Genomic DNA, 27,350 nt, shown 5'->3' on the forward strand with positions numbered 1-27,350 from the left:
TTGTGGTTCTAGTTTTGACTTGACGTGGACCTATTCCTGTAAATGACCTCAGTTATTATTAAAGCAACTAAACATTCTCCATCTACCTGTTCAGACTGCAGCACTGTTCAACTCTGACTTCACATCACATTTGCAATTTGCTCTCATTCTCTTCTCCTCCCTCACGTCTCCTCACTCTTTATCTCCTCTCCCCATCATCTCTTCTCCTCCTCCCACGTCTTTGTTCACTTGTTCTGGCAATAGCCACTATTTTCCCTCATCCAGCACCCCCCAGCGGGTGTATTATCTGAGAGAGTGGATCTCTGACATGCGTCGTGTGGCTGTGTAAATAAAATAAACCTGAGAGGAGAGGTGCTTCTTTCTTCTCTCACTCCTGGAAGACGACAGGGCCCAGGCTTGATAAGGCAGCCAAAAAACCAAACAACCGCTAATGTGCTTCTTATACTGTCAGCTGCTGGTAATGTTTGGCACGACTGAGGCTTGTGTGTGTTAAGTGGCTTTTTCTTTTTATTCTCGAGATTAATAATATTATTATTGCCTGTGATCAGTCAATGTTGTTCACTATCAAAAAATAGTGAAGACAGAGTGTGTGTGTGTGTGTGTGTGTGTGTGTGTGTGTGTGTGTGTGTGTGTGTGTGTGTGTGTGTGTGTGTGTCTGCAGACTTACCATCACTCGGTATGGCAGCCGGGTACATTTCTTTCAGCAAGCTGCCAAGTGTGTGTACGTTGCCTTCAGGTGAAACAGGGCGAAACTGTTTCTGGATGAACGGCCTGTCACTCATCGTCTGTAATGAATTAGAGCACGGCAAATTAAAAAGCAAAGCAAACATTTATACAAACATTCAGCATCCAGCGTGTAGTAAAGCAGAGTTTGAGCACTGAATAGAACAAATTAATGATTGCCGATTAGGATTGAAAGACGTAAAGTATCCATCAAATGGACCAACTTATAAGTTAGTTGAAAAAGAGCTGATTTAATCATCAAACTGTGTACAGCAGTTCGTGTTTACAACCTGTCAATCTAAAATGCTCTATGATGAAGAAAACAAAAGAAACAGGATGGAAAAAAAAAACATTTATGAAGTTCAGAATTAGAGTTCAGGATGATATTTTCTGTGTCTTTCAAAACACATCCGACCCTTACAAAAATCTAAGCAATTTCAGATACACGTATAATTAAAGTTTAGTTTAGTTAAGGGAACTAAAACTACTTTATTAAGCTAAGAGAAAGATTGTGGGAGAGATTTTGGTTGAGTTACCACCTCACCGTTTTACACCTTCGCCAACTAGTCAAATTGCAGTTTGCACCCATGTCTGTCCAGACTCACAATATATGTAGGTAAGATTTTGAAGGAATTGAATAAAAGGGATTAAGTGTATTTTTATTTGTATCTTTATAATTAAAACATGTTTGATGAGGTAACAGTGACCATAACTTTTGACAACCTAATTTTTATCAGTTCATCCTACATCCTGCCAGATGTAACGAGATTCCCTTCAGGCATTCCTGATATATTACATTCACAAGAATGGGACTTGAGATCACAGTGGCTTTGGCGTTCGACCTATCAAAATCTGGTCAGCTCATCCTCAAGTCCAATTGAACGTTCCTGCCAAATCTGAAGAAATGTCGTGTTCACGAGGGACGAACGTACAAGCTGAGAAACATGATGCCTCCGGCCACAGCTGACACCAGTGCGAGGACATAAAGACCGTTGAGAGGAGGCGTGACGCATTCAAGCGGTGACTGATTTGAAAGCCAGACATTTTTGTGCTCCTGTCGATTCAACCCAACCTCCTCCCTAACTGGGCAAAGTCCAGCTACTTCTTCTTTTACTCCTGAGAGAGGACAGTCATAATTTGCAACGCTTATGTTTTTTCTGATGAGGACAGCTCAGTTAGTAGTGATAGGAAGTTCTCCTCTGATAATCGTCCATCACCCTCATAACACAGAGCAGCCCGAGTATTTTCAAACACCCACCTGCGGGTCCAGCGCTACAAACTGATTTCACATTGCCAAACTTTAATCCCACACAACAAAGTTGAGTCCTGAAAACTCAAAATTCACATCAGTAAGTGAATCAAAAACACCCTGAAATTCCCATCTAAGGTAATAGAAAATACCATTCAGGATTTTAATATTTTGCTCATGGAATTGCTGGAAAAATCAAACCTTATGTCCTGTAAATGGGCTGGTTTCATGTTCGGTAAGATAAGGGGAAATTTCAAAGTGGTAAACAGAGTTCACAGGATGAAGATAGTGGAAAGAATCCACACTAAGTCGCACGCAAATCCTGTGAATGAATAGTGTGCTGACCTGAGCTGCTTTGATGAGCCCGACTGCTCAGAATGTGATATTTTGCAATTCACAACATTTCGACAGATGTTACAAGTGACGCCGACATGTTTTCCTGGTCAGAATCAGTCTGGAAGTCATTAACTTCTACTTGAGTATGTACTTGGCAGAAAAAGTCAGCTTCTACACAGACTTAAAACTCCTCAGGCTCTGCTGGAGGTTCTCCGATGGAGCGAATAGTGGAGTATATCATAATATAACATTGTTCCCTGAGAAGGAAATCCCCCTTTTCCCCTTTCACTGCTCCACACTGAGGTTGGAGGTCATGGAGACAGGGATGTTGAAGAGTTTTAGTCAAGGGCACTTCAGCTAAGTGGATGCTTTTCTTGCCCAAGGGTTTCCCAGATTATTATGCCACCATGCTGTTCCGTAAGTAAAACATTTTACATTTCATTGTGAAACTCAACATACATCTTTCGGGGAAAAAAAGGAAAAAAAAAAGAAAGGCTGACAAATTCCACTACCTCTTTGATCTTGTTGGGAAAATGCAATCGCAGAGATGAATCATATCCGCTCTTCCACTCATTTCTTTTTTTACCCACACCTTCCACAGTCAAGAGTTAGGCTGTCGCAATGATGTAGCCCTGACCTGGAACCTCCTCACAATCAGCTGCGTATCATGGTAGTGATCTAACATCCTATCCTACTGCTGACCACAATGCAAACCACTTTGTGTAACGGCGACCACTAAATGCCTTCAATCTAAACTGAGCAAGTCATGATGGGACAGCTAAACAAATGTGACGTACACAGCAAACATCCTCATGACTGTTCTGTGATGCAGCCGCAACATCTCATGAGTGAGAGGAAATTACCAGCAGACACCAGACAAAAATCTAGTAAACTATGTCAAGAGCTGGTAATGGACTTTGACTCAAGGGTCTGAGGACAGAGGGTCTTGCATTATGAACAGACTGGTGTCACCCTACACCTTCTGTGTAGGCAGGGTGTAAAGCTCCATCTGACAGTTGACTCCAGAATATTAGGGTCAGGGCTTCCACTCCTGTAAGTAAGTAATCATTACACAATATGTAACGTGCAAGAAATACCCACTTGGATTTATCTTTTTGACATGCTTTATGTTGTGCTGTAACCTCCTGTAAATCCAGTTTCCTGGATCTGATTGTGGTTTGTCAGCAGGTACGTTCTTTGTAAATGTCAAAAGTCTCACTATCACTTCAGAGCCGAATTAAAAATTCAGTGGTTCTAGTTACCGAGTGACCCGTGTCCTCAGGGCAGGAGAGAAGGCGCCAGGCACTGGACATCGTCCAGCGGTTGCCGTCAGGTGGGGATTTAAGTACGCTATCTGGTTAATCAAGCAGCTTACTTCAGCAGATCTCAGCTTAGTGCCATAGTGTCTCAAGATCTTGCACATTTCATCAACTAATTTGACTCATTAGTTGTGTTTCTTTGACTGAAAATGGAATACCGGTGTTTGACTGGAGTGAAAACCAGGATCATTTATTTTCATTGGGCCATGATTAGGGCTGGATGATATGGCTGAAATCAATATCACAATATTAATAACATCTGGTTTTGAAACAATTAATTAAAAAAAATTCTAAATTGCGATACTTGATCATTTCGCAAAAAAAACAAAAACATTTCAGGATTTGCAACATTTTTCTTTTTCATATCATTATAAACTGAATCCATATGGGTTTTTTATCTCTTGTTCAGAAACACTGGAAATTCAAAGGCTCAAAAAGCATCTGTTCTTATTTTCTGACATTCTTTAGGCCAAGAAATTACTCAAATAATCACCATTACATTAATCAATAGTGAAATAATCATTAGTTGTAGCCCTAATAACATTATTTTTCAAATATGGGTGTATATTGCAAAATTGTTAAAACACAAAAACATAAAATTATCAAATTGATTAATAGAAAACAATAAAAACTCTGTTCCATTGTTATTCTTAATTACAATTACATAAGTTGACAACTGAATTTTGTTGTTTTTCTTTTTGCAAATAAATCATCAATTGATTTAATTATATCATTACAATTCGATTCCACTAAGAGCCAAACAAAGACAGGCCTGAATTATCGGCCCAACGCTCGTGATCTACAGTGATCAGTATTAATGAGCTCAGTGGGATTCAAACTCCGAGGACAAGTAATGCCCTACCCAGCATAAAACAATGCCAGAAACTGTGGCATCGGAGGGAGATATGGCGCAAGTAGATACCCAACCTGGTGTCAAGCGGAGAGTCTGACACACAATAGCGCCTAATCATGAGGCTGTGAAAAGGAAACCGGCGAGGGCAGGGATCGAGTAGCTGAGCGGTAACTACACACCACAGAGCCAGGCGTGAAGAAGCAAGAGGAAGGTGGCAGTGGAGGCGCGAAGCCAGCGCTCAGGTTACACAGAAACACTGAGTCACTGACAGGAAGCACGGCGTTTCGTGCGGGATCACCGGCGAGAGCCAGAGCAGAGAGAGTGCGCTAAGTGACAGCTACTTTTTTGCATTTTTAAATAGCGAGCAATGAATAATTGAGCCGGTCACCATACAAAGAAGGGGCTATTGATCCTTTGGGGAGAGAAGGGTGATACTGCTTGGATGAAGACACTTTTCTTTTCAGGTGGCGTGACACCTTAGCTGGCACAGCAGCACATGGCGACACAAAGAGAGCGAGGTGTCATTAGGATTCAGGTGAAAAGAGATGGCTCGCTCTCGCTGAGTGAAAAGAGCAGCGGAATTCAAGACGTCGGCTAATTGATGGAGGGGATTCAATCCGCCTAATTGATGGTAAAACAATGGACGGAGGGATACAGCACTGTCAATCAACGGGAGTTTCCGCGAATCGAGAGGGGTCAGAGAAAGCATTTCCACTGAACTCTGAGACCATCCATTCGTAAATTAAAATTCCAACCTCATTTTTAACGGTCCTCATTCTCTCAGAGCTTGAAATGCACACCTGTGGAGGAGAAACTCCATCAAGGGACGACGAATTGAATTCTAAATTATTCATCGCTATTCAGTGCGATGCTAGGTTGACCTGTGGTGCTTCACCATTCATCTCCATATCTCAGTGCTGATCAGAATATCTCCGCCACGATGGGTTAGCACGGGGATTTGCTTAATTCACCTTTTCTTTTAAAACTTATTAAACAGAACCGTCGCTTGTTACTTCATTTGTCCAGTCTCCCTAAAACCAGAATCCTCACTAATTTGGGTTTTTGGCACCGTCAACTTAATCAGGATGTTCAGTGGAAACAGTTTGCTTTCAATGCATTGCAGATGTTTAGTGGTTTTCTGATTTTCTTATTAACATATCTACATTATTCAGTTTTATCTGCCCAGGTTTTGAGATTTCTGCCTCCACCTCAACATTCAGTACTACTTTCTACCAAAAGATTTTTATTTTATTTCTATTTGCATAGTGCCAAATCATCAGCCTACATTATCTCAAGGCACTTGACAGAGTAAGGTCAAGACCTTAGAATATTAGAGAGAGAGAAACACAACGGTTCCCACAATGGGCAGCACTCGGCGACAGTGGATAGGAAAAACTGTAGTTTCTATGAAATTTGTTGACGGGGTATTCTGCATATCATCAAGGTAATGAGGACACTGACTCATCATTTTGGTTATAGGCTGTGAGCCCCATAAACCAAATTCCATTCATCTCCAGTACGTATGGGTAGAGATGTCAACCTCTGAGGCAAACTACCTGCATGACTAGATACTACTGGAGTTAAGATAGAAAGTATTTAAATTTTTTGTACCTCGGGGGAGTTTATTTATCACGCAACACCCAAGCAAACCACAGACATGGAATTAATCATCAGATTAAACCTCTATCTCACTCTGCATTATTATGTACAGCTGTACCGTCTACGTTTGCTAACAATTACAGTAAAAGCCTAAAGCTCATTAGCCTGTTAGCTTCTTGGCAAAGTAGTGACTTTAACCAACAGTCATATTTCTACTAGAGAGTATTACTGTAAATGTGGCAACACATTCTCCCCGAGCACAACAAGCACATCACCTGTTACCCATGGCATGATTACGCACAACTGTTTCCAGCATTCCCATGTTTTGTAATTGTCTGTGTAGTCACCACCTCCCCCTCATCTCAGTCGGCCATTACAAGGTATCTGGGAGGCAATAAACCTACATTCTTCTAAACAGGCCGCTTCCACAGCACCACAACACAGAGGTGGGTGGAGGGCGGACTGCCTGCCCTTACATAGGGGGTTTGTGAGTAGGCACTGAGTCACAGAGCGGGAACAGATAGGTGTACCTGTAGAGCGACAGCGTAAGCGATTTAAAAGGAAGGATAGTAATTTTCACTTTCCGCGCAGCAAGACGGTCAGCTCCCTCAGGCTCTCACAGAGCGACGACACCGCTGCAGCGGCGGCGTGATGCACCGGCAGCCAAACGAGCCAACCACCGCTGGCCGGAGCCAATGGTGGAAAACACACATAATAACACACAAACAAAGGGCTCAAGAGGAAGCAACTGAAGTGACAAAGGCAGATATGAATTCATGAAACGGGCAACGGGCGACAGGAGCTTGCACAGAAAGATGTATGTGTGCAGATGCAAACGCATACACAGGAGCACATGTAAGGGGAAGTACACTATGATATGAAAAACTTCACAGATATTATATATAAAATAAAAATAAAGTTGTCAATTTGAGGTTCCTAGGATAAAAAAAATATCTAAGATAAATGGCATGTCAAGAAAGGAGGTCAAACCATTTTTAAACTTCAGGATATAAGGCAGACACACACACACACACACACACACACACACACACACACACACACACACACACACACACACACAGACACACACACACACACACACACACACACACACACACACACACACACACACACACACACACACACACACACACACACAGTCAAACGTGTCGTCCATGCCCATGAGGTGTCTTCGTCTCCATAAGGAGCGCAGGCCAGACGGAAATGAGCCCTCTGTTATTTGGACTGAGTGTTGTCATTAATTCTGTCTGCATCAAACACAGCACATGTTATTTACACTAAAGACCACAATCTGGCTTTGAAGGACTCTGAGCGTGTGTGTTATGTGTTTGTGTGGGAGGGGGGATCTTTTCCTCTGTATTAGCCGTCTCCTGTTAAATCATCCACAGTGACTTCTTAGTTTCAAACGGCTTTGTTCTTCTCAGGGTTTCTGCACCGCTTCTACACAGTCTGCTTTCTTTTCTTCCTCCTCACAGAGCGTCCTCGCTGGGTTTTGTCGTATCGTGTTGGGTCTTGTCACAACAACTCTGTTCAACAAAACACTGGATTTTCTTCTTAGCAACAACACAAACTCTGCACAACCTGAACATCTTCACAGAAGCTCGATTTTAGTTTTTCTGCTTGTTTTTGTATTTTCATGTGAAGTGTAGATCTTTGAGGTTAAGGTTAAGTCCCGTTTACTACAACCTGGGTGCATTTTTCTTGGTTTTGGCCATCATTCCTATGAGTAATATTAAGACTGCAGCCACTAAGTTAAAGGCTGAGTGTGCCGTGACGTCTCAAAAAAAACAAGAACCACAACCAGCGAAACGATCAGACAGGTGGTAAACAAACAGGCAAAACCCCACAATGGGAAAAGCTTCAAAAATAAGACCCAAGAACAAAATGAATCAGAATAATCTTTTCACTGATGCCAAGGCTAAAAATACTCTGTATCCACCTAAGCACAAAAACGTTGAGTCATACATGTTTAAAGGTTTTTTTGCAAACATTTGTGCAAAATCCTAAACTCCTGTGAACCCTTATAAGGCACTTTTGGACGGTGAAAGCAGTTACAAAGTGCCACAGAAAACTACCATTACAGGTATTTTTAAGATCATAATGAGCAGATTGAGTTTCAACTCTCCTCCAGACTTTCCAGGCCTTTTTTGGCTGTAAATATTTAGCAGTTTGTAAGATGAAAACCACCCCATCCCCAAAACAATCCAGACTTTTCAAGAACTATGCTTTTTCTCTCTCTCTCTTATGTGTTTGGAAATCGCACAGTGGGGTTGTAACAGGCTTTGATGCTTCAATTGTCATGAAACCAACTCCAGCTCATAAATGACCATGGAAACTTTCAATTCAGCCATGAAAAACACTCAAAACTAGAACACACTGGGTTTCTTTCTACCCGCCAGCACTTACACGGTTTTACAGCTGCAACAAGTGCATGTCTGAGAGGGCGGCTCGTGCTGGTTGGACTGCGTGTTTCAGTCCGCCACTTTAAAGGGTTATGTTTTATTACTAAACACAAGAATGCTTTTGTTGAAGTGTAAAATGGTTTATTTACATGCTGAAGATGTGAAAGTAAAAACAAAAGCATTTATGAGCTTTTTGAATTTCATGCAAAAGCCGGTGTCGACAGTGACGGACAGCTGCTCCTCCGCCCTCGCTGTTGTGCAAAATGTAAATGCAGCCATATGTGGAGACCAGCAGGTCTCATTAAAAACTTTACACATTCAATAATAAATCATCACAGTGGGAAATTACCAGCAGACACAGCACGTATGATTATGGAAAGATATGCTCGGTAGGAAAGTTCAATTACGCTGAAGTCCTGTTCTGTTCTGAACATCTACAAATCTTTCTGTTTCACAACATCACGCTCCTCGCAGTCACTTGAAGCCAGATCTATTTTCTGTTCTGTTCGCTGTTCGGTTTTCTTGACATTATATTTCCTAACATGACTTGACAGGCCCTAAAGTTTAATTCCTTTACAGGACTCAGTGACAGCGAGGGGGCCTTTCTGTTTGCTGTGATTTGAGATCAAGGCTAAATGCATGCACATTCAACCACTAGACTCAAAGCAGACTGTCAACATGTTTTTTATTGCAAAGATCCAGATGTTTTCCAAATCTTTATTTCCTTAACTGGATTAGACTAGACTCTTCAGTGTCCAGTAAGATTAGAAGGGATTTTAAATTACATTTAATTACACTGTTGCTTCAGATTATTCCATTACAATGCCAAGTTTTATATTGAATGAATTTCCTCAGTCATTCTGTGCAATCCCTGAACCATGCCAGTTGTCAAATTAGTTCTCCCCACTTTTCCAGCCTTTCCTGATCTGCGTTGTAACCCCACAAAACACTTGACTCAAAGCATGGTACATCTCCCCCCACTGTCTGGCTTGTGGTGTGCTAATGTTTTCCAGGCAGGCATCAGCCGCTTATTCATCCTCGATTATTTCTTTTTCTATGCTGCAAAGGGAATTTTCACCTGAGTCAGGATAAAATCTGCGACAGGATTGGTGGAAACACCCGACGTGAGGCCACTTGTCTGGCTACGTCTCCTGATCTCAAAATGAACCCTGAGGCTCGCCCACCGACTCTTGGTTCAGTGGAAGTGAACACAATATGGGTAGAGTCACGGACATCACATGTACAGGAAAACATGAATAACCTCTCCCCAAAAATATTTTAAAAAGCACTCAGGCAAAGCAGGCCCTTGATTTAGAGACATTCACATGCAAATATACATAGGTAATGTTTTATCTTAATCTTTAAAACATGAGGCAAAAATGAAAAGAATGGCACCGGAGAAACAGGTTTGAGTGGTTATTAAGCTAGGTTAATATATGGCTGTCACTGTGAGACACATATACATTACTTGAGGAAAAAAAGGAAAAAGAACTGGCTCTCAGACACTTACTCATGTTGTTTGAATACGGGTGTTATGTCAGACATGAATGCACCGCTGGTTGTTTTTTTGGATTACAAACATAGATAAAACAAGAGAGTATTATTGTTTTTTTTGAGTGATCAACAGGTCAAGAGAATGTCATAGACTTTTCAGTTGCACATTATGAAATGCCGACAGGTGTGGAGGTGGTGTTGTAATGGATACTTAAGCTGTCTGCAGGTGTGTGTGCGTATGTGTGTGTGTGTGTGCCAAGAGGAGGCAGGATTTACCCACTGTGGGTCATAAGCTGAACAGAAATGATTACCTGGATTTTTTTTTTTTTTTTTTGTAAGAGCATGAGACACCGAATCATGGTTGTGGAGTCAACTAATTTATCACAGTGTCTGGTTGGAGGTGATTTCCCTGTTAAAGCAACACCAGGGCAACATGGAGGGTTTTCACACGGCCTTCTGGCTCCATCTACTGGGATGACTTCGGCTCTACTCTCAAAACTCAAAATCAACTGCTCAGACTAAAAGTGACATTATGAGGCCGTTTTGAAAGGGGAAAAATATAGTTGTGTAAAGTTGTGTTACCTGGTATATCCTGAAGGGGATATATCTGAAGCCTCCCTCCTCAGTGGGATATTCCATCAGCTTCCTGTTCATGGCCCAGAACTGGTCAAACTTATCTGCGACAACACAAATACACACAGGTCAAAAATGATAAAACATCCCAAGACGTGTTGATTTAATAAAACTTTCATCATCTTTCTCCACCACACATCCAATGAAGGACATTAATACCAAAACAATATCACTCTTGAGCCAATTATGTTCCTGTAACAGTTAAGGCTCAACCATCTGACTGCCTCGACACAGCTGCATTTCTATACAGTCACCTGCAGGATCTGGATTCTCCATATACTCAACAGAAGTAGAAGATTAGCAACGAGTGATGAGCAATATTGAGCTTATCTGATGTGAGGCTTTTACTTTCTTTTCAATGCAGTGATCCTCATTATATTGTCTTTATTTTACTGACTAACTACCTGCGCTAGAGGACTCGGTCTGCAGGCAGCAGACCTGGTTACAGTGGGGCTGGGTTTCAAACCTCAAACCTTTTTTCATACGGACTGATGAATGTCCACAGTTGCTGAGTATCGAAAACTGCCGAGTACAAAACATATTTGCAGTCTTGTTTTCTTATTCTTTGATTCATCATTTAAATTTAAATTTCCACTTTTAGAGAATTCTTTTAATGCTTTTTTTATGTTTATAGAAAAAAAGGAAGTTGTAAAAATATGGTTATATTTCTCAAAGTAACTGAATAAGCTTGTGTGTTATCACTATTGAAACCTGGGTATCATATTGCCAATTGTATCAAAAAATTCCACAGGACACTCAGCTCTGATTCACACTGCAGCACCCTGGTGTGTGGACTGAGAACAATAAAGCTACAGAGGCAAACTCGGGCGTCTCATATCCACATTTCATAATATTGCACCATGACAGAGTGAAGTTAACATGTGCAAACGTGTGAATGAGTTACACACCTTTAAAAGACGGCATGTGTGAGCAGCAGTTTTAGCAGTCCAGATCCTTACTAACAACTGCAGCTTCAACCTTGAACCTTCTGGTTGAAGGACGGTGATTCCACCCTGCATGTGCTGGTTTCAAACCCTCCACCTCCCCTTTGCATCTCGCTTTCACACGAAGCTTCTGAAAATGTTCTGTTTTCTCTCTCCCGGAGGAAAGTTTGAACCATCTCTGTTTCTCTGTTTCTCTGTTTCTGGTCTCTTTTGGATGTGAAAGTTTTGGTTCAGATGAGGTTTCATCTCTCACTTTCATGTGTGGCCGGTAAGGCCAGCTCCTTCTATATGGATTAGTTCAGTGTCAAGTGTCTTCTGTTTCTGTTTTAATGTAGATACATGCGGTTTCAGCGAAAAACGGCACCAACCAGACCCTGCACTTTTATAAAAACAGTATGCTAAATGAAAGATTTTTTATCTTTCTTTCTTGTGTTAAAATACAACACCTCTCTTTCTGTTTCTATTACTTTCATGGGAAAGTGGAGGAGAGATAAGCAGCTCAAGTTTTGCAGGTTTTTCTGTAAACCTGTTCAAAACATCCTCAGTGCCACATGCACAGTGCACAGTTTTAACATTTGAATGACAATAAAGCAACACGCAAACAAAGGCCAATAATACCCATAAAATGGCCATTGTTGGTATGATTGCGTTTTATTGTTGTGTTTCTTTAATGCATTAATAATTTGCACAATGTGCTGCCACTGCTGTTCTCCATTTGTTTCACATTTGAAGCCTCACAACAGTTTAGAAGATATAATCAATTTACTTTCCTGTCAACTTTATTGAGAAATATTTATGTTATTAACATAATAATTTGTTTTTAAGATATTAATAGCACAAATATTGTTTTCCGTCTTTATTTGAGACTCAGCAGCACATTATAGTACTGTACTATGTACATTATCTGAGGATTTATATCTGAAGAAGTGAAGTCATAAACACTGCTGATATGATCAAGCAGGAGCAGGTTCACTCTGACAAACTCATTACCTAGCACTAATGAACAGTATCTGTTCATTAGCATCTCAATGGTTTCGGTGTCTGACAATATATTGAGAGATATATGCTAAACCCAACTTCAGGGAAAATTAAATACTCATTAAGTTGTTAAAGCAAGCAAAACTATCAAATATTTGCAGGTTCCAGCTGTTTTTTTTCCATTTTATATCAATTTTGATCAAATATATTGAGTTTTCGACTGTGAGTCAATCTATCTATCTATCTATCTATCTATCTATCTATCTATCTATCTATCTATCTATCTATCTATCTATCTATCTATCTAAACCACTGATAAACTGAAAAGGTGATGAACAGAGTAATTGATAGCATAAAACAAACATTAGTTGCATACATATTTTTAACATAATTTCATACTGACATATTCAAAATTATACATATTTTAGCATTTTTCAGGGAATATAATGGAAATTCGGGTACAGAAGAAAGTTATTGCCTGCTAATAATTACTAATTCAGAAGAAGTAGGGCTGATACTTAAGACAAGGTGACCTGACTGCCCCAGAGGGGAGGCTACATGACTGGTGGGCTAAGTGTTGTCGCCTCGTTTGATCAACTCGACCTGCAGTGATCTCAGGAATCTCATGCCGTGTGTTGGGTTTTGCTTTTCAAAGACGAGCACAAGTTCCACACTAACCCCCAGACTTAGGAATCCATCCCATCGGCCCCAGTGACTTCTCCCACAATGCATCAGCCCCAGCGCACTAACTTCACACAAAACACCACAATCAAAACCAACGGCCCTCAGGAAATCAACCTGCCTTGTGGGTGTGTAGGTGGGAGAGGTGGTGGAAGTGGTGGCTTCAAAGACCGCTATCACACTACAAAGAGATTTGTGCATTCGTGGGTGTGTGTGTGTGTGCGTGTGTGTGCGTGCGTGTGCGTAAGTATGTGTCAATCTGCATGTAGGTCTACAAGCAGTGAGATAACATGTGTAAATCTGATTCTTAATGAGAACGTGCGACTGTATGATTGTGTCACTTCCTCCAACAGGTGCTTGTCGTCTGTTTTCTTTGAATTGAAAAAGAGATTTGTGCATTCGTGGGTGTGTGTGTTTGTGTGTGTGTGTGTGTGTGTGTGTGTGTGTGTGTGTGTGTGTGTGTTTGTGTGTTTGTGGGTGTTTGTGGTCGTGTGTGCGTCTCACCGTTCTGCAGGCCCATCCACAGCTGCTTGTGGTCTTTCTTCTGCATGTCGTTAACGACTTGGCTCTTGTGCTTGAGGGCGTCAGCCTCCTTGATGCTGGACATGAAGTGAGCCTCGATCACAGAGTTGGACGGGCAGTGGAGCAGGTCACTATCTGGAAAACTCTGACACATTCACAGGACCGAGATTTTATTTAAAGCTGCATTATTTACTTATCTATTTATTTACTTATTTTTACCTCTAAGGGGAAGAAGAACTCAACAACAAGCTGGCAAACGTATTATCAAACAAATTCCTGGTTACACATGAAAACTTTGTGGCTGTTTAGCTGCTAAATGTTCCACTTCCTTCGCCAGATAGTTGCTAAAATTTGGCTGTCTGCTGTTTGGTGCTCTGCAGGTACGGTGCAGTGGACTCATCGGAGCTTGTTTGCTCAAAACAGCTGCTGCAGGAAACTGTGTTAATGCTGAGAATGAAACACAGTGAACGTGCCATTAAAAGCACATCAATGAACTCTAAGAGGCTAAAAGGCTCTACAAGGGTTCCACCCATTTTAAATTACATGCATCATTTGTTTCATTGTTTATATAAAAATATTCACAACTGCGGCTTTCTTGTATTTAGAATAAAGCAACACAAAACATGCACAGAATTTAAGGATAAAATATAAACACACACACACACTGACTGGCTCTTACCTTAAAGTGCACAGTGATGCTCCAGGGTAAGACAGTGTTAGAGGCATGGAGGTCAAAAAGAACTCCGATTGGATAGTGCCTGCAACCATGAAACGCAAAAAGGAAATAATGTTACTAGTGTAAATAGCTGCTGTTCCCAGTGGGTTAATATTTCCATCACCAGGAAACTAGTGTTACTCCCATTACTGACTAGAAAATCTTTAAACTGAGCAGCTGCAGACTGACAACAGCATGTGACCTCTGAATTAAAAGTTCATTAAAAGTTCCAAAAACTGTGGGAAAATGTTAAACTTATTAATAAGTGTAAAAACATTATCATTTTATTCTAACAGACTGTATTTTAGGCTGGTTGAATAAAAGGTCTTAAAGTGATTGATCATTTCAACTGTAACCTATAATGTGATTCTGAGTGGCAGCAAACAGAACTGGTGTCAGTTTTTCATTTTCTTCTCGTGTTGTTGAGTTCAGCTTTCTCTGGTTGCAGTGTGTGAACTTCAGGAAACAGTTTACGTTTCACTCCAACGTTTCTATTTATCACTTCCTGTGTTTATAAAGGGGTGGATCCACAATGTTTCAGCCAGTTGAGGTTAGATGCTTTTCTCAATCAGAGCCTCAAATCAGAAGAGTGTATTTTTCAAGGCGTTCTAACGGTCAATCACACACACTAATGACAAGAGCAACGTCTCTGATTGATTCTAGTTCTCATGAGGGCAACAAGCCAAACTGTATTAAATCTGTAATTTAAATAATGTCACAAAAAACTCACACTTTATCATTTACAATGAATTTGAAATTCCCTTTTTTTTTTTTTTTCCTTGCAGAACATCACATTTGAGAGTCTGAAGTTGGCAACCATTTTGATATTTTCACATGATTACAAAGAAATAAACACCAACACTGACATTTGATCAATTTCTCTACTGTTTTAGTTTTAGTGGAATTACTGCGACTTTGATGCCATTGTAAAGTTGGCTCTTTATTGTCTGTTGCGATACTGACACCTTGTGGCTGAACTTTGTGCCTGCATCTGCCGGCTGAGGCTTCTCTGTTGGCTGTGAATGAATTGACTCATAGTAACTTCTCTCTCGAGTTGCGGGTGGTGTAAACACACTCTCATAGTTCTGACTGTGAAAGGCATTTGTTGGAGAAAGTGGATGTTTACATGAAGCAGTACAATGAGGTACACAAACAAGGAAGAGATTAGTCAAAGTCCCGGGAAACAAATCAGTTTGGGGAAATGGAGCGGGCATTTATTTTTACACAAATACAACACACAACACCAACCCTGCCTCCCGGTGATAGTTCTAGTTGTAATCTACTGCCAGTTTTTAAAAGGAAGGAGGGATCAGCTGGGTAAAGCTAAAAGAATTCTTTTGGAGAAAATTTCTCTCAGGAGCTATCAGGAAAATAAAAATGTATATTCCTGATAAGAGGAGAAAAATACATATTTTAACATGTATTTGGCATATAAACACAAAATGGTGTGATCAGGGATACAAGATATTAAATCTAAAAATCCACCAGTGTACCAATGCACAGTGCACTCACACATACTCAACCTCGTTTCCCCGGACAGAATCTAAAAAAATCAGCTCATCCAATGATCGTTTTCTCACCACTTAAGTGGAGTTCCTTCATACTCGAACCACATCTCCTCCACGTCCTCGGCCTTCATCACTTTGAGGAAGTGTTTTTTCACCTTGTCTGTAACCAGAGTCAGGTAGCTCACCCTGGGTAACAGCAGCTGGGAGAGCCAGGAGGAGAGAGGAAGAGACGCATTATAAAGCATTACAGGCTGTTACTGTGTGCTGCACTGGCGTTTGGGACTAAATTTAGACTGTGTGCAACGTTTATGACCTTAACAAATAAGCAGAATGTACTTTCAAGGCTGTGTCTGTGCGCTTCTTTTTGTGTGCAGATCTAAATCCACAGATCTGGAAGACGAAGCAAGAACAACAAGGGGAGAAAAGGCCCCTAATATGTGAAACATATCATATCGTTTATCCAGAATCTGTGCAGGATTCACGGTTATTGGTCGCCTCAACATCAGGCTAGATGACAGCGCATTAAAATGAGAACAATTACAGGTACTAGGCCAGGACCTTGGTCAACTGATGCATCTATCCTTTCAAGGTGAAACCAGCAGATTGGCTCTGAGGCATGCAAGTTATTTACAGTACATACCCTGTTCTCATTAGGCACTTAATCTGAATGAAAACACTACATCTAATCATTAGAGGTGGGATTATACTTGACATTATAGGTGACGCCAGTGTAGAAGAATTTAAAGTTCATTGTCATGATTCACCTAACGATACGGATCAGTGATGGATAAGGTTTGCATTGTCTCGCCACACAAAGAGAGACTACTGCTGTGCAATCACTAACAGATGAATTGTGTTTACATTTTTGTGGTTGAGAGAGTTTGTGGAGTTGGCTTTGTCAAATGTTTTTGTTGAAAATGAGCAGATTAGTGAGCCTTTCTTCAACTGCTTTTGTGTTGTCTCCATCACCATAAAAAACACAAGCTGACCAATCAAACTTTCTTTCAGTCTCCACATGGTATTTACCTTGCCCCTAACATATATTTTACATTTTCAAAGTGCACACAAGCTACAGTGTAACCACCAGAGCGTGCTTCTTAATGCACTAGAATAAACCTTACTTGAGACTACACTTCTTCTTTATATTGAGTATAAATTCAAAAGCATGTTTTCAGATTTTAAGCACAAGGGGGTTATGGGTATGGGTTGTAACCAAGAGCTAACAACATTTCATGGGTGAAAAGCCCCTTTCTCTTCCAGCCTCTAATCAAAATGAGCAGCTACCAGACTTGACAAAAGGTGTAGACAGAAAGCAGTAATGTGACAAATGAATGAACATCATTAAGAACATTTCTATTATGTATGATTTATTACTCACAAACAATCCCACCAAAGTCATAGACAAACTCAGAGCACTATCTGTGGCCCCCCACATCCTGTTATTGTTTAATAAGTCAACCACTCCTTCTTTACCATGTAAACCATCTCCAACAAAAACAAATTTAACAGCATCATGCATATTGCCTCCATACACCCAATCTCTCAGACATGAAAATCAGAGCCATCACATGCCTAGAATTCAGGATAGCAAATGACATTGATCACAACAAAATGCAGAAGAGCTCGCTTTTTGTCCTTTCTGTGGTTTTAGCCCTAAACACACAAAGTGCCTTGTTTACATGGTTGTATAGATGTGAACATTTTTTATGCCTGAATTCATACATATAAGTGTGATCTGTGATACATGCAAGTGTATTATTTCATGTATTGTATATATGTATGTAGCTGTGTGGACATCTGTTAGGGAATGTGTTATGACTGTAAAAACAAGTCTCCCTCAGAGAAAATAAAGACCAACTATTTACCTATTATACTTTCTCAGTAGGAGTAAGTTTTCAGCTGTATACACCCTGCTGATGAAGAATATAAGATACAGCACGGAGCCCGGAGGTTAGTCTATTAGCCTTGGTCTGGCTTCAGGTTTTGAGGTCATGTGAAGTCAGAGAGCAACTGCACTTACATAGTAGGGCTCGGCCTCTCTCTCAGTAACCTCATCCTGGTTCAAAGTGAAACAGGTGGGGATCCGGCCGAACCACACGTCTCTCAACACGTCCTTGTCATCTGCCATGCTTCTTCTGCTCCCAGTGGCACATAAATAACAAATTCCCCAAACACAGACCCCGAAGTCCAAAGGCAGACACCCTCCTGTTGTTAACAACACAGCAGAGCAAACAGGCAAGCATTAAGGAAACTTTCAGCCACACAAGAACACAATGAAGTAGGCAGTGCAACATAAACTAGTACCCCCTTGAAGTAATTCATCTTAGGTAAGCTAGCTATGCCTATCAATTAATTAGGGGAGTTATTACTAAGTTATAGTCCAGTAGAAGGTAGTGACTCACCTGCTCGATTTTAAAACTAACTCCAAGCCGGTCAAACTACGCAGCTGTAAAGCAAAACCTGAGCTAGCTTGAGGGCTAGGTAAGCTAACTTGGCTAGTGGAAACATAGCAAAGAACTGTTGACAATAAACAACTGCCCTTGCTTCCTGTGTATGATCATTATTGTCCACAAACGGTAACTGTCTGTGTGCGAGGAAGAGATGGTGATATGGGAGGAAAACCTTACTTTCTGTCGATGTTTTGCAGTCAGCTTGGATGGAAGAAGGGCCGTGACTGTCGATGCTGTCATTCCCCGGCTGTCACCGGAAAAACAGCAGAAAATCCCGTCCACCGCAAAACAGCGACCCCTAGCGACGGCACGAGAAACATGTTTAAACCAGCAATTTTGGAAAAAATTATTGACACGTATTTATCAATGACAAAATTTAGTTTAAAAACATATGTCTATAATGTATATAATAATATAATATAATATTTTTTTTTCACAAAAATAAGCGTATTTCTAAACCGATTGCTGACGCGTCATCATACGCGACGCCGCCTCTTGTAGATTTACGTCAATGAGGAGACTGTTTAGCTTCTGTTGTTTTCATTAGCAGAGTCAAGAATGGAGCAGAAACTGGAGACGGATAACCTGGAAATGCGTCTTCAGGCGCTGGAGAGTCGTATATACGGCGAGAGAAGAAACAAAAGTGGAAAACCCGTCAAGGTTCGCCAGAATAATGCTAATTTTTGACGAGAGGGAGGGCGCTTATAAAGAAACTAGCTAGCTGCTAGCCTAGCAGAGCTAACGATAGCTCTGTCACTGGGAATAAGTGAACGCCCTTTTTATGTTATGCACATTAGCTCTAAGGCGACTACTCGATATAATTTAGTAGAAACTGTGACAACTGTAAGACGATTAAAAACTGAAACATGATATTTGCCAGCTAAACAGTCGCTAGATCAGCTATTTACAGCAGATGTCAGTTATAACAAGCGGTGTCATTGTGTTTTTTAGCCTCCCAGTAATCAATAATGCTGAAATCCAAATGTTTTAGCTCATTTATTTATGTTTGATGTTGCTGCCGAATATTCATGAAGTCAGTAAGTTAGAAATCAAGTTAAAAATTAAAGAGGGTTTTGGAAACTTGTTTTTACATACTTGAGATATATTACAAGCAGAACGAATAAGTGAATAACTGAAAAATGCGGTGGATGGCATAGTCTCTACTGAACATAAAGATGATGTTTACTATGATTTTTTTAACATCTCAATCAAGTTTTACATCTCATTGAAATGAACTAAATTCACTTGTTTCCGGGAATTTTGGGAAAAAAACATTCATCAACCTGCAACTCTGCTTTAATAATAGTCAATTTGCATATTCTGTAGCGGATTAGCTAAGAATATTTTGTGGTCCTCCTAAACCACTGAGTGGGGCGTCTCATCAGAGTGTCATATGATGAGAAACACTTTTAGCTTACAAAGGATCATTGAAGTGGATTTGCTGTGTGGTATTTGTATTCCCGGGAATGGAGAGTTTGTGCCACAATGTCCTACTTATGTAGTGTTTTTATGTTTCTGCAAGCTGGTTGAAGTTTAAATGACAAGCATGAATGGTTTTTTTTTTCCAAACAAAAAAAATTTTCAATCCAGTTGTACTCAGAATGAGACCAAAAATACAGTTGTGCAAGTATACATAAGCAAATGTTTGCCATGTTTATCCTGCATACAGCAAATTCCCATGTTCCTTTGAGCATTCACAAGGGGATAACAGGCTGTAAATCAAAGGGGAAAGTTCAAATGGTGTTACTACAAACTGTAGTTCCTCTCCCTCTTGAACTTGTGTTTTTGTACTATGTTAGGCATAATAGCATATATTGCACAAAAAAGGCTACTCAGACACCTTTCAGTATCCTTGGTATTCACTGATGTTAAATCAAATCCTTGTCCTCTGTCCTGCAGTGTGCAGAGCCTTTGGCCAGGATCCAGGCAGGTCTGACCAACATGGCCAACAAGAGAGAACGAGTAAAGATCCTGCACAAGAAGAGTGAGTCACATGTTGTATTGCATCTGCCCAGTCAACCTTGATTACAGGCCTGCTGTGACTATATATATTATTTAATCAAGTTACTCTTACTTCAAAATGATACAGTTATTCACGTCTTTTGTAAGGACATGAGAAAAGTTTTCTGTAGTCAGATTTAAGAACGTGTTTGGTGAGTCTTTGATTGTGTTTATTGTTGCTGTGGTGCAGTTGAGGACCTTCTGAAGTACCTGGACCCCCAGTTCACCGACCACATCACTGTACCTGATGCTATGAAGCTGGAGTTCATCCTCGCTGGTAAGAAGCAGGAGGATTGTTCTTGTTAACTTTTATAGTGGATTTATTGTATATGGGGCTAAATAGTAGTTCATGTTTAATGCATCTAAATTTGTCAGTGTTGGCATATTGTTTAATATATAAGTTAACAGCAGTTTTGTCGAAGACCTAACAACATTCACATCTGATTATGCTGTTGTGTGTTTGTGCGCACAGAGGAGGACTTTCTGTTCTCCCAGGCTGTTTTGCTGGAGCAGGTCAACGGCCTGCAGCCGCTGTTGGACAGCACCTACATCAGAGGTGAGTTTCACCTGGCAGGGCACCATGCAAATCAAGGACAGAGGGAAATCTGCTCCGTGATTTTACCCCTCACAGCAAAGTCAGAGAGGAGCTTATTCACTCAGGTGTCTAATAAAGTAACAGATTTATTATTCAGTGACAGGTTCCTTTCCTAGTTGGAAAGCTTGAGATCCCTAAAAGCTAAAAGGTTTATTTATGTAAAAGTATGAAATTTGCAAAAGGTAAGCACTAAAAGAGGATTGAGCTCTTCTGAATGAAATTTTGTTGAGCAAATTTAACTCAGTTTATCTTAGGAATTGAATGTTAATGATTAGTGAATGTTATTCATCAGCAACTACTAATACTTTTTATCTATTAAACAACTGTGATGCTGTTATTACCAGTTCTATGGATGCGATTTCCATCCAGTCCCTGTTCTGCATCTGGTGCATATGGCAGTGTTCAGCGGTGGTTAAACTCTCAGATCTAAACATCATGGCAATATTGTATCACGCTTTAGTGAGAAAATGAATGTAATTTCCCAGCCTTTTTATTCAGTGATGTTACACAGTGTTGTTATGTTGCTGCTGGATGAATAGAGGGGAAACACTACAGTACTCATGTGTTTCTGTTGTTCACAGACGTACCAGAACATGCTACCAAATTGCAGCGGCTGTCACAGATCCACATCAAAGAGCAGGTAACCTCCTTCTTCCTCGCCCTCTCTCCGTCTGCCTCTCTCTCTCTCTCTCTCTCTCTCTCTCTCTCTCTCTCTCTCTCTCTCTCTCTCTCTCTCTCTCTCTCTCTCTCTCTCTCTCTCTCTCTCTCTCTCTTTTTCATCTTTTGTTTTCCGTGTTTATTTACAGGACCAAACCGAGATTCAGTCCCTTGAAGTCAAGAAGCTTTTTGAAGAATACAACAAAATGGTACACTTCTATTACCACAAGTCAAAATATAATACACAAACTGTTAAAGAACTATTGGAATACTGGATTTCATGTCATTACAAATTTATTGTTTATACTCTTTTTGGGGATATAAGAGGCCGCTGTGAACCAGTCTGGCTCTTCTCTGTTCTGAAACTAAACTATTAAACAGCTGAAATTTTGGATCCTATAATCCTAATTTAGACACTGACCTCTTTATAAGATGAACTGAGAAAGCTCCACCCACTGACCCTTGAAATCTGATTGGCAGATGTTCCTGCTGTCCAAGCAGTTCACCCAGTGGGACGAGACCCTGAGGAAGATGGAGGAGGCCAAGGGCATCCGGCCTGTGGAGTAGTTACTGTCAACACACACTTCTGATGAGGATGGTGACAGTGAAGAAGACTACACTGTGGTGGGAGCTTCACACCTGACGAGTGTTCCATATGTAGCTTGTTCTTCCCCAATGTGTCAGAACAAAATGAGACTAAAGGAATCCAACATTTCACTGATTTGTTTTTAACTGCTTATCAGTTTGTCGATGCAACCTTGGTACCGTAACTGCCTCATCCCATGATATTGTTGGTTTTAGAAAATTATCTCTCCCAGGCAAATGATCTCACTTAAAACAGTTGTTTCAAATGGAAAAATCTAGGAGTTCAGTATAAATTTAAATGTAACGTAAAAATGATTTTTATGCATTGTTGAAAAAGGATGTTCATACAAATAACAATTCCTTTATTAAAAGTACCTGCACATGTGTGGATCTACCAGGTAAACTGACCTACCAGCTCTTCTGTTTGTATGTGATTCGGTGTCTGTTGTAGTTGTGGACTAATGTTATCAGTAATCCTGCACCGCTCATACAAACCTATTCATACAGTAAACCTGGAATGTAAAGAGTGGTGGAAATCTAAAATGTACAGGAACTCGGTCTTATACGAGTCTTGAGTCACATGAAGGAACTTGCTCGCTCCCATCACGTGACGTGTGGCTCAGACAGCTCAGAGATGCTGCTGTTATTTATTTTCAGACAATAGTGATGGACAATTGTTTTTATGCTTTAATATTGACTTCACTTGTAATGCATTCCACCTCTACTTCTCTACTGCAAGCCGGTCACAAGAGTTGTCCTGCCCTTCACTCATTCACACGCACACCCACATCCTCTTCAAGGCTTTTGTTTTTTCCCTCTGGATGCCTCCCAACAAGAGGAGTTGCAGAAACATAAAGCAGCTTCATTATTCTTACCAGAGCAAGTAATAAGTGTCAGATGTGACATATAGCATGACTGCGGTTCATACAATAAACATTATTACTAGTTTCTTGGACCATTTCAGTGTGTGTTGTCTGTTATGTATCTATAAACCGTTTGAAACCACAGATAAATTCAGGAATCTCCATGTTTGTTAATGCAGGGTGGCATACTAGTATCCAGCAGGTTGTAGGTGCTGTTTCTACAGCCACAAAGTGCCCCTGAGCAAAACAACGAGCCTCCAAATGCTCCCTCACTACTCACTGGAAGTCACACTGGAAAGTGCCTGAAGAGTGAGTACGTTTTGTTCAGAGACAAAGGAATATTACAAATGTTGCTTAATGTGTATGTAGATTTACTTGAAGTTAAAATCCTTAAAGGTTATATATACTAGATTTAAAACATTCTCTGTTCTTTGTATTCGTAGCCAGCCTGACCATGAGCGCGTGTTAGTTCATGGCAGTCCCTCCTGCTGGCCGAAGGGAGGCTGGAAGTGTGGCCAGTGAAGTATTTGTTTTGGTGTGACATCCAGTTTTGGAAATCTAGTGGCATGAATGTCTTTATACACAACCTTTGAAGTGTCAGTCCCAGTTGATTTAGTGACACGTGCTGTTTCTGGTGGTCAGCTGATGAGTTTTAAAGATGACCCGTAAAATCTCCTCACTAAAATGCATATTTACTAGCTTGCAGTGTTCTTCTTTCCTGCTTTTGCATAAATCCAGGTAGCAAAGTTTTCATAACCATAAGTTCAGCACACACATGCAGTCCAGTCCAAATATTGCGATATATGATATTATTGGGGAAAAATAATGCATATGGCGGGAAATGTCGCCGTATTCAATACTATAAAATACCAGCCCAAGCCTCATACTGCAAAGTTCCCTTTGCTCTCAGAACAGCCTCAGTTCTTCATGTCATGGATTCCACAAGATGTTGGAAATGACCACCAACCTGGACTCACAAGGCAGGTTGTGTCCATGTGTTCCTACTTTAGGTGTGCGGTGAGTGTTCTGTGTATATATAGCACTCCAAAACTATCAGGGACAACAGGGGACAGTCAGTTCTTGCTCAGTATTTTATTTTAAAAGACTGTGATTTGAAGAAAGCACAGAACAAGAGAGCAACACAGGTTGTCAGGCTTGGTTGGCATTTCTTAACCAGCAGCTGCAGCATTGTCTGGACACTTTTCGCAGTCTATTTGACGTTGTGCATCCTCTTCCATTTCTTTCAACAGCTTTTTGTATTTCTCACAACTACCAAGATTACGCTTGCAGAACAAGGAAGCAATCGTCCCCGGCTGAGAACAAAACAAATTAGATGCAGTTAAATATGGACAACTGGGAGAAAACAGAAAAACTTACATTGTTTGTGGGTTTTTGTAAATAAGGTATTGTGCTTAACTTAGCAACTTACTTAGCTCCACACATAGAAATACATCAAAAAGATGACTTTTTTGCATTATTGATTTTTAATTTTATTCATTTGTACTGATAAAAATATGGGGAAAACAAAAGAATAAAAAATGTGAGGGTATCACATAAATATATGAGGCTGGTAATATATTTTTTTTAACTACACTGTTGTCCAAATAATAATGTTACAACAGTTTAATAACACTCATAATAGAAGTAAAAGCAGACCAATCAGTCTACTTACTAGAAACAATATATGAAATGTAATATTTATTTTTGAAGACATCTGTTTTTCATATTCTATGTATACCAGAACATAAGTAGACCAGACAGTCGCAGACAAAGTGATGAATGTGCCACGTACCTGCTGTGAAAATCTTGCTCCATAGCGCACATAGGTAGCAAGGTGTTCACAGTTATTACTAAAGAGATTATACGGTCGACAGTTATTCCTTTTTTCAGTGATGCGTGAAATTATTCTGCCATGAAAACCGTTTTCATTTAGTTCTGTTGTGAAAAAGTCATCTAAGTAATTCTCTTTTGTGCCAATCTTATTTCCGAGGACATCAAACCCACAGTTGCTCTTAGACTTTGTTGGACCTACAGTGATGGTGAGAAAAAAAACTTTTAGAAACACTGTAGAAAAACTTAGTAAGAAACTTGCTGGAAGGAATAAATAATTTTAGAAGCATCCACTGAAAAAAGTTCCTCTCATCCTACTGTCACTTGATAATCCCCATATGAAAAGGTCATAAGCAAAAATTGACAAAAACATTAATATGTTCATGAAGGACATTTCTGCATTTTAGGAAATCCTTGTTTGCCATCATATTCAGCAGCTAGCCCACAGTCCGACTCGCATAAGTACATGAATATCAGTCATCATGAAAATTAGGCCGTTTGGGATTTATTGGAATGTGTATTTTTACACTTACACTTAATGGACAGAAAATTTGTCAGCAATTATCTTGGTATTTGAATAATTCTTTTAGTTTTTTTTTCAAGAAAAATCTTCTCTGATTTCAATGGTATGAGTTTTTGATGCTCGTCTTTGTCATATATGATAGTGAATATGATATTTACTATCATATAGGAAAGTAAATATCATATATGACAAAGAAAAGGATCAAAAACTCATACATACAAATAAATACAGTATCGTTCCATTGTCAGTTTAGATACACGTACCTGTGCAATGAAAAATGTCCTGACCAGGCAGTTTGCCTTCTATGTTCACATTATCCACATAAACAGCAAAGTGTTTGTAGAGTGGTATGCAGCTACATCCCCTTTTAAATGAAATTATATCCCCAAACTCGTACTGTGAAGAAATCAGAGATAAATTTTACCAACTTAACATTAATTACAAAACAGAACCACACAACTATCAAATGACTTGATGGTGATGGGGGAACAGCTTTTTTACTTAATTTGTGACTTAACAGTTATAACTATATAATCAATTTACAAAAGTATTCTTTACAGTTTTAATTTTAGGGCTACTAAATGTATAGAGTGTTACAGATTGATATTATATATACTTTTATAATCTTTGGTTGCATTTCTAACAAAAGCAAGTCTTAAAATACAAAAATGATCAGATATCATCTTAAATTATTAAATAGTAATGTGGTATAACTGGGTTAGTATAAATTGATGTTGTTAGCAGAGGTTGTAGGAGCTGTAGAATAAACTATAAATACATGAAAGAAACTTACTTGCCCATTAATCCCTGTTAATATGATCGTGATCTGAAGGATCACTCCGGCCAAGATCAGCTTCCTCATTTTAGCAACACTGGAGAACTGACATGATGGACAGAGAAAAACATGAAAAAAATAATTATGTAAACCACATCAGCTTAGATGATCCCCTTTGAATTTGTACCTACTGGGGGAATTTGTCATACCAGGGTCCAAGCAATGAGACAGAGGAAGGACAGAAAGTAAAAAGCAGCAACAAGGAAAGGACAGGAAGTATAAATCATGACCGACCAATGAGTGAAGCAGATGGTAAGTACAACAATTGAGATCCTCTGCACCCCAACGATAACACACACACAAAAGTTTACTGGTGCATTTTAGCTGCTCAGCTTGTATTGACATGACTGAGGACATTCTCTGGCTTCATAATAATATAATAATAACATAAGAATATAAAAGCATGATTTTTCTTGTACAATCCTGACAGTTCACACTCATGGTTAGAATTCAGGCTTAGGTTTATTCCCTCACCTGCCACATACAGTAGTACAGGCGTTTAAAAAGTCAAGAACAAGACAAGACAAACAAGTCATGTTGGAGGTCTTACCTTCTTCAGTGAGAAGATTGAAGCCTGTTGGGACAGAGGAAGGCATCTCCTTATATACAATTCAGAGCAACACATCTGATAATAATGTGTCTTTGTCCAGCCCATATTTACCACGGCTGTTCCCCAGGCTCATATGAATGTTCCAACCTACAGTTGGGAGATAACACTTATCAACTTATGTTTGACGAAGCACACGTTTTTTTATATTCCCATTTATGCAATTCCTCGTATTCACTGCTGGGAGCTCCCAGTTAATGTAGTAGTTTACTGGTCACCATTTTCATCTCATAAGCCAGCGCCTAAGAGCAAAATTTTCAACAGCAAAAAACTCAAGAGGAAAGCAGAGGGCAACCTGAAAAAATGAAACTGAAATGACACCACAACAAAAGACAGATGAAGTCTGAGCAGATGAAACACTGTATATCCCTGTGAATTTATTCTGCTGCCCAGTAGGAGAACACCTGTTCGGTACACACTTATACGC

General features: G+C 40.0%; 3 protein-coding genes across 3 annotated transcripts in view; 1 reads left to right on the top strand and 2 right to left on the bottom strand.

Moving 5' to 3' along the window:
• Positions 1 to 18,668, bottom strand: part of atg5 (ATG5 autophagy related 5 homolog (S. cerevisiae)) — a 33,479-nt gene extending 14,811 nt beyond the window's left edge. Inside the window, exons 1-7 of the mRNA XM_056381221.1 lie at positions 18,605 to 18,668; positions 17,998 to 18,182; positions 16,050 to 16,177; positions 14,434 to 14,512; positions 13,737 to 13,899; positions 10,579 to 10,673; positions 668 to 785 (exon numbers count right to left, since the gene is read on the bottom strand). Coding sequence (XP_056237196.1) covers positions 668 to 785; positions 10,579 to 10,673; positions 13,737 to 13,899; positions 14,434 to 14,512; positions 16,050 to 16,177; positions 17,998 to 18,105 — 691 coding nt within the window. The 5' untranslated portion in view covers positions 18,106 to 18,182; positions 18,605 to 18,668. The remainder of the gene's footprint in view (positions 1 to 667; positions 786 to 10,578; positions 10,674 to 13,736; positions 13,900 to 14,433; positions 14,513 to 16,049; positions 16,178 to 17,997; positions 18,183 to 18,604) is intronic.
• A 256-nt stretch (positions 18,669 to 18,924) lies between these two features.
• Positions 18,925 to 23,220, top strand: dctn3 (dynactin 3 (p22)). The gene is made up of 7 exons (XM_056381819.1): positions 18,925 to 19,087; positions 20,327 to 20,411; positions 20,619 to 20,705; positions 20,901 to 20,984; positions 21,605 to 21,663; positions 21,830 to 21,889; positions 22,161 to 23,220. Exons 1-7 carry the CDS (start codon positions 18,986 to 18,988, stop codon positions 22,245 to 22,247), a joined length of 564 nt encoding a protein of 187 aa, XP_056237794.1. The 5' UTR covers positions 18,925 to 18,985; the 3' UTR covers positions 22,248 to 23,220.
• Positions 23,221 to 24,205: 985 nt separating this feature from the next.
• On the bottom strand, positions 24,206 to 26,971 carry LOC130172060 (uncharacterized). The gene is made up of 5 exons (XM_056380478.1): positions 26,867 to 26,971; positions 26,275 to 26,361; positions 25,745 to 25,877; positions 24,921 to 25,156; positions 24,206 to 24,441 (listed from the first exon to the last, which is right to left on the bottom strand). The coding sequence occupies exons 1-5, from the start codon at positions 26,969 to 26,971 to the stop codon at positions 24,298 to 24,300; spliced, it is 705 nt and encodes a 234-aa protein (XP_056236453.1). The 3' UTR covers positions 24,206 to 24,297.
• Positions 26,972 to 27,350: the final 379 nt, after the last annotated feature.

Source organism: Seriola aureovittata, chromosome 7 (genome assembly GCF_021018895.1).
Source record: "Seriola aureovittata isolate HTS-2021-v1 ecotype China chromosome 7, ASM2101889v1, whole genome shotgun sequence".
NCBI lineage: Eukaryota > Metazoa > Chordata > Actinopteri > Carangiformes > Carangidae > Seriola > Seriola aureovittata.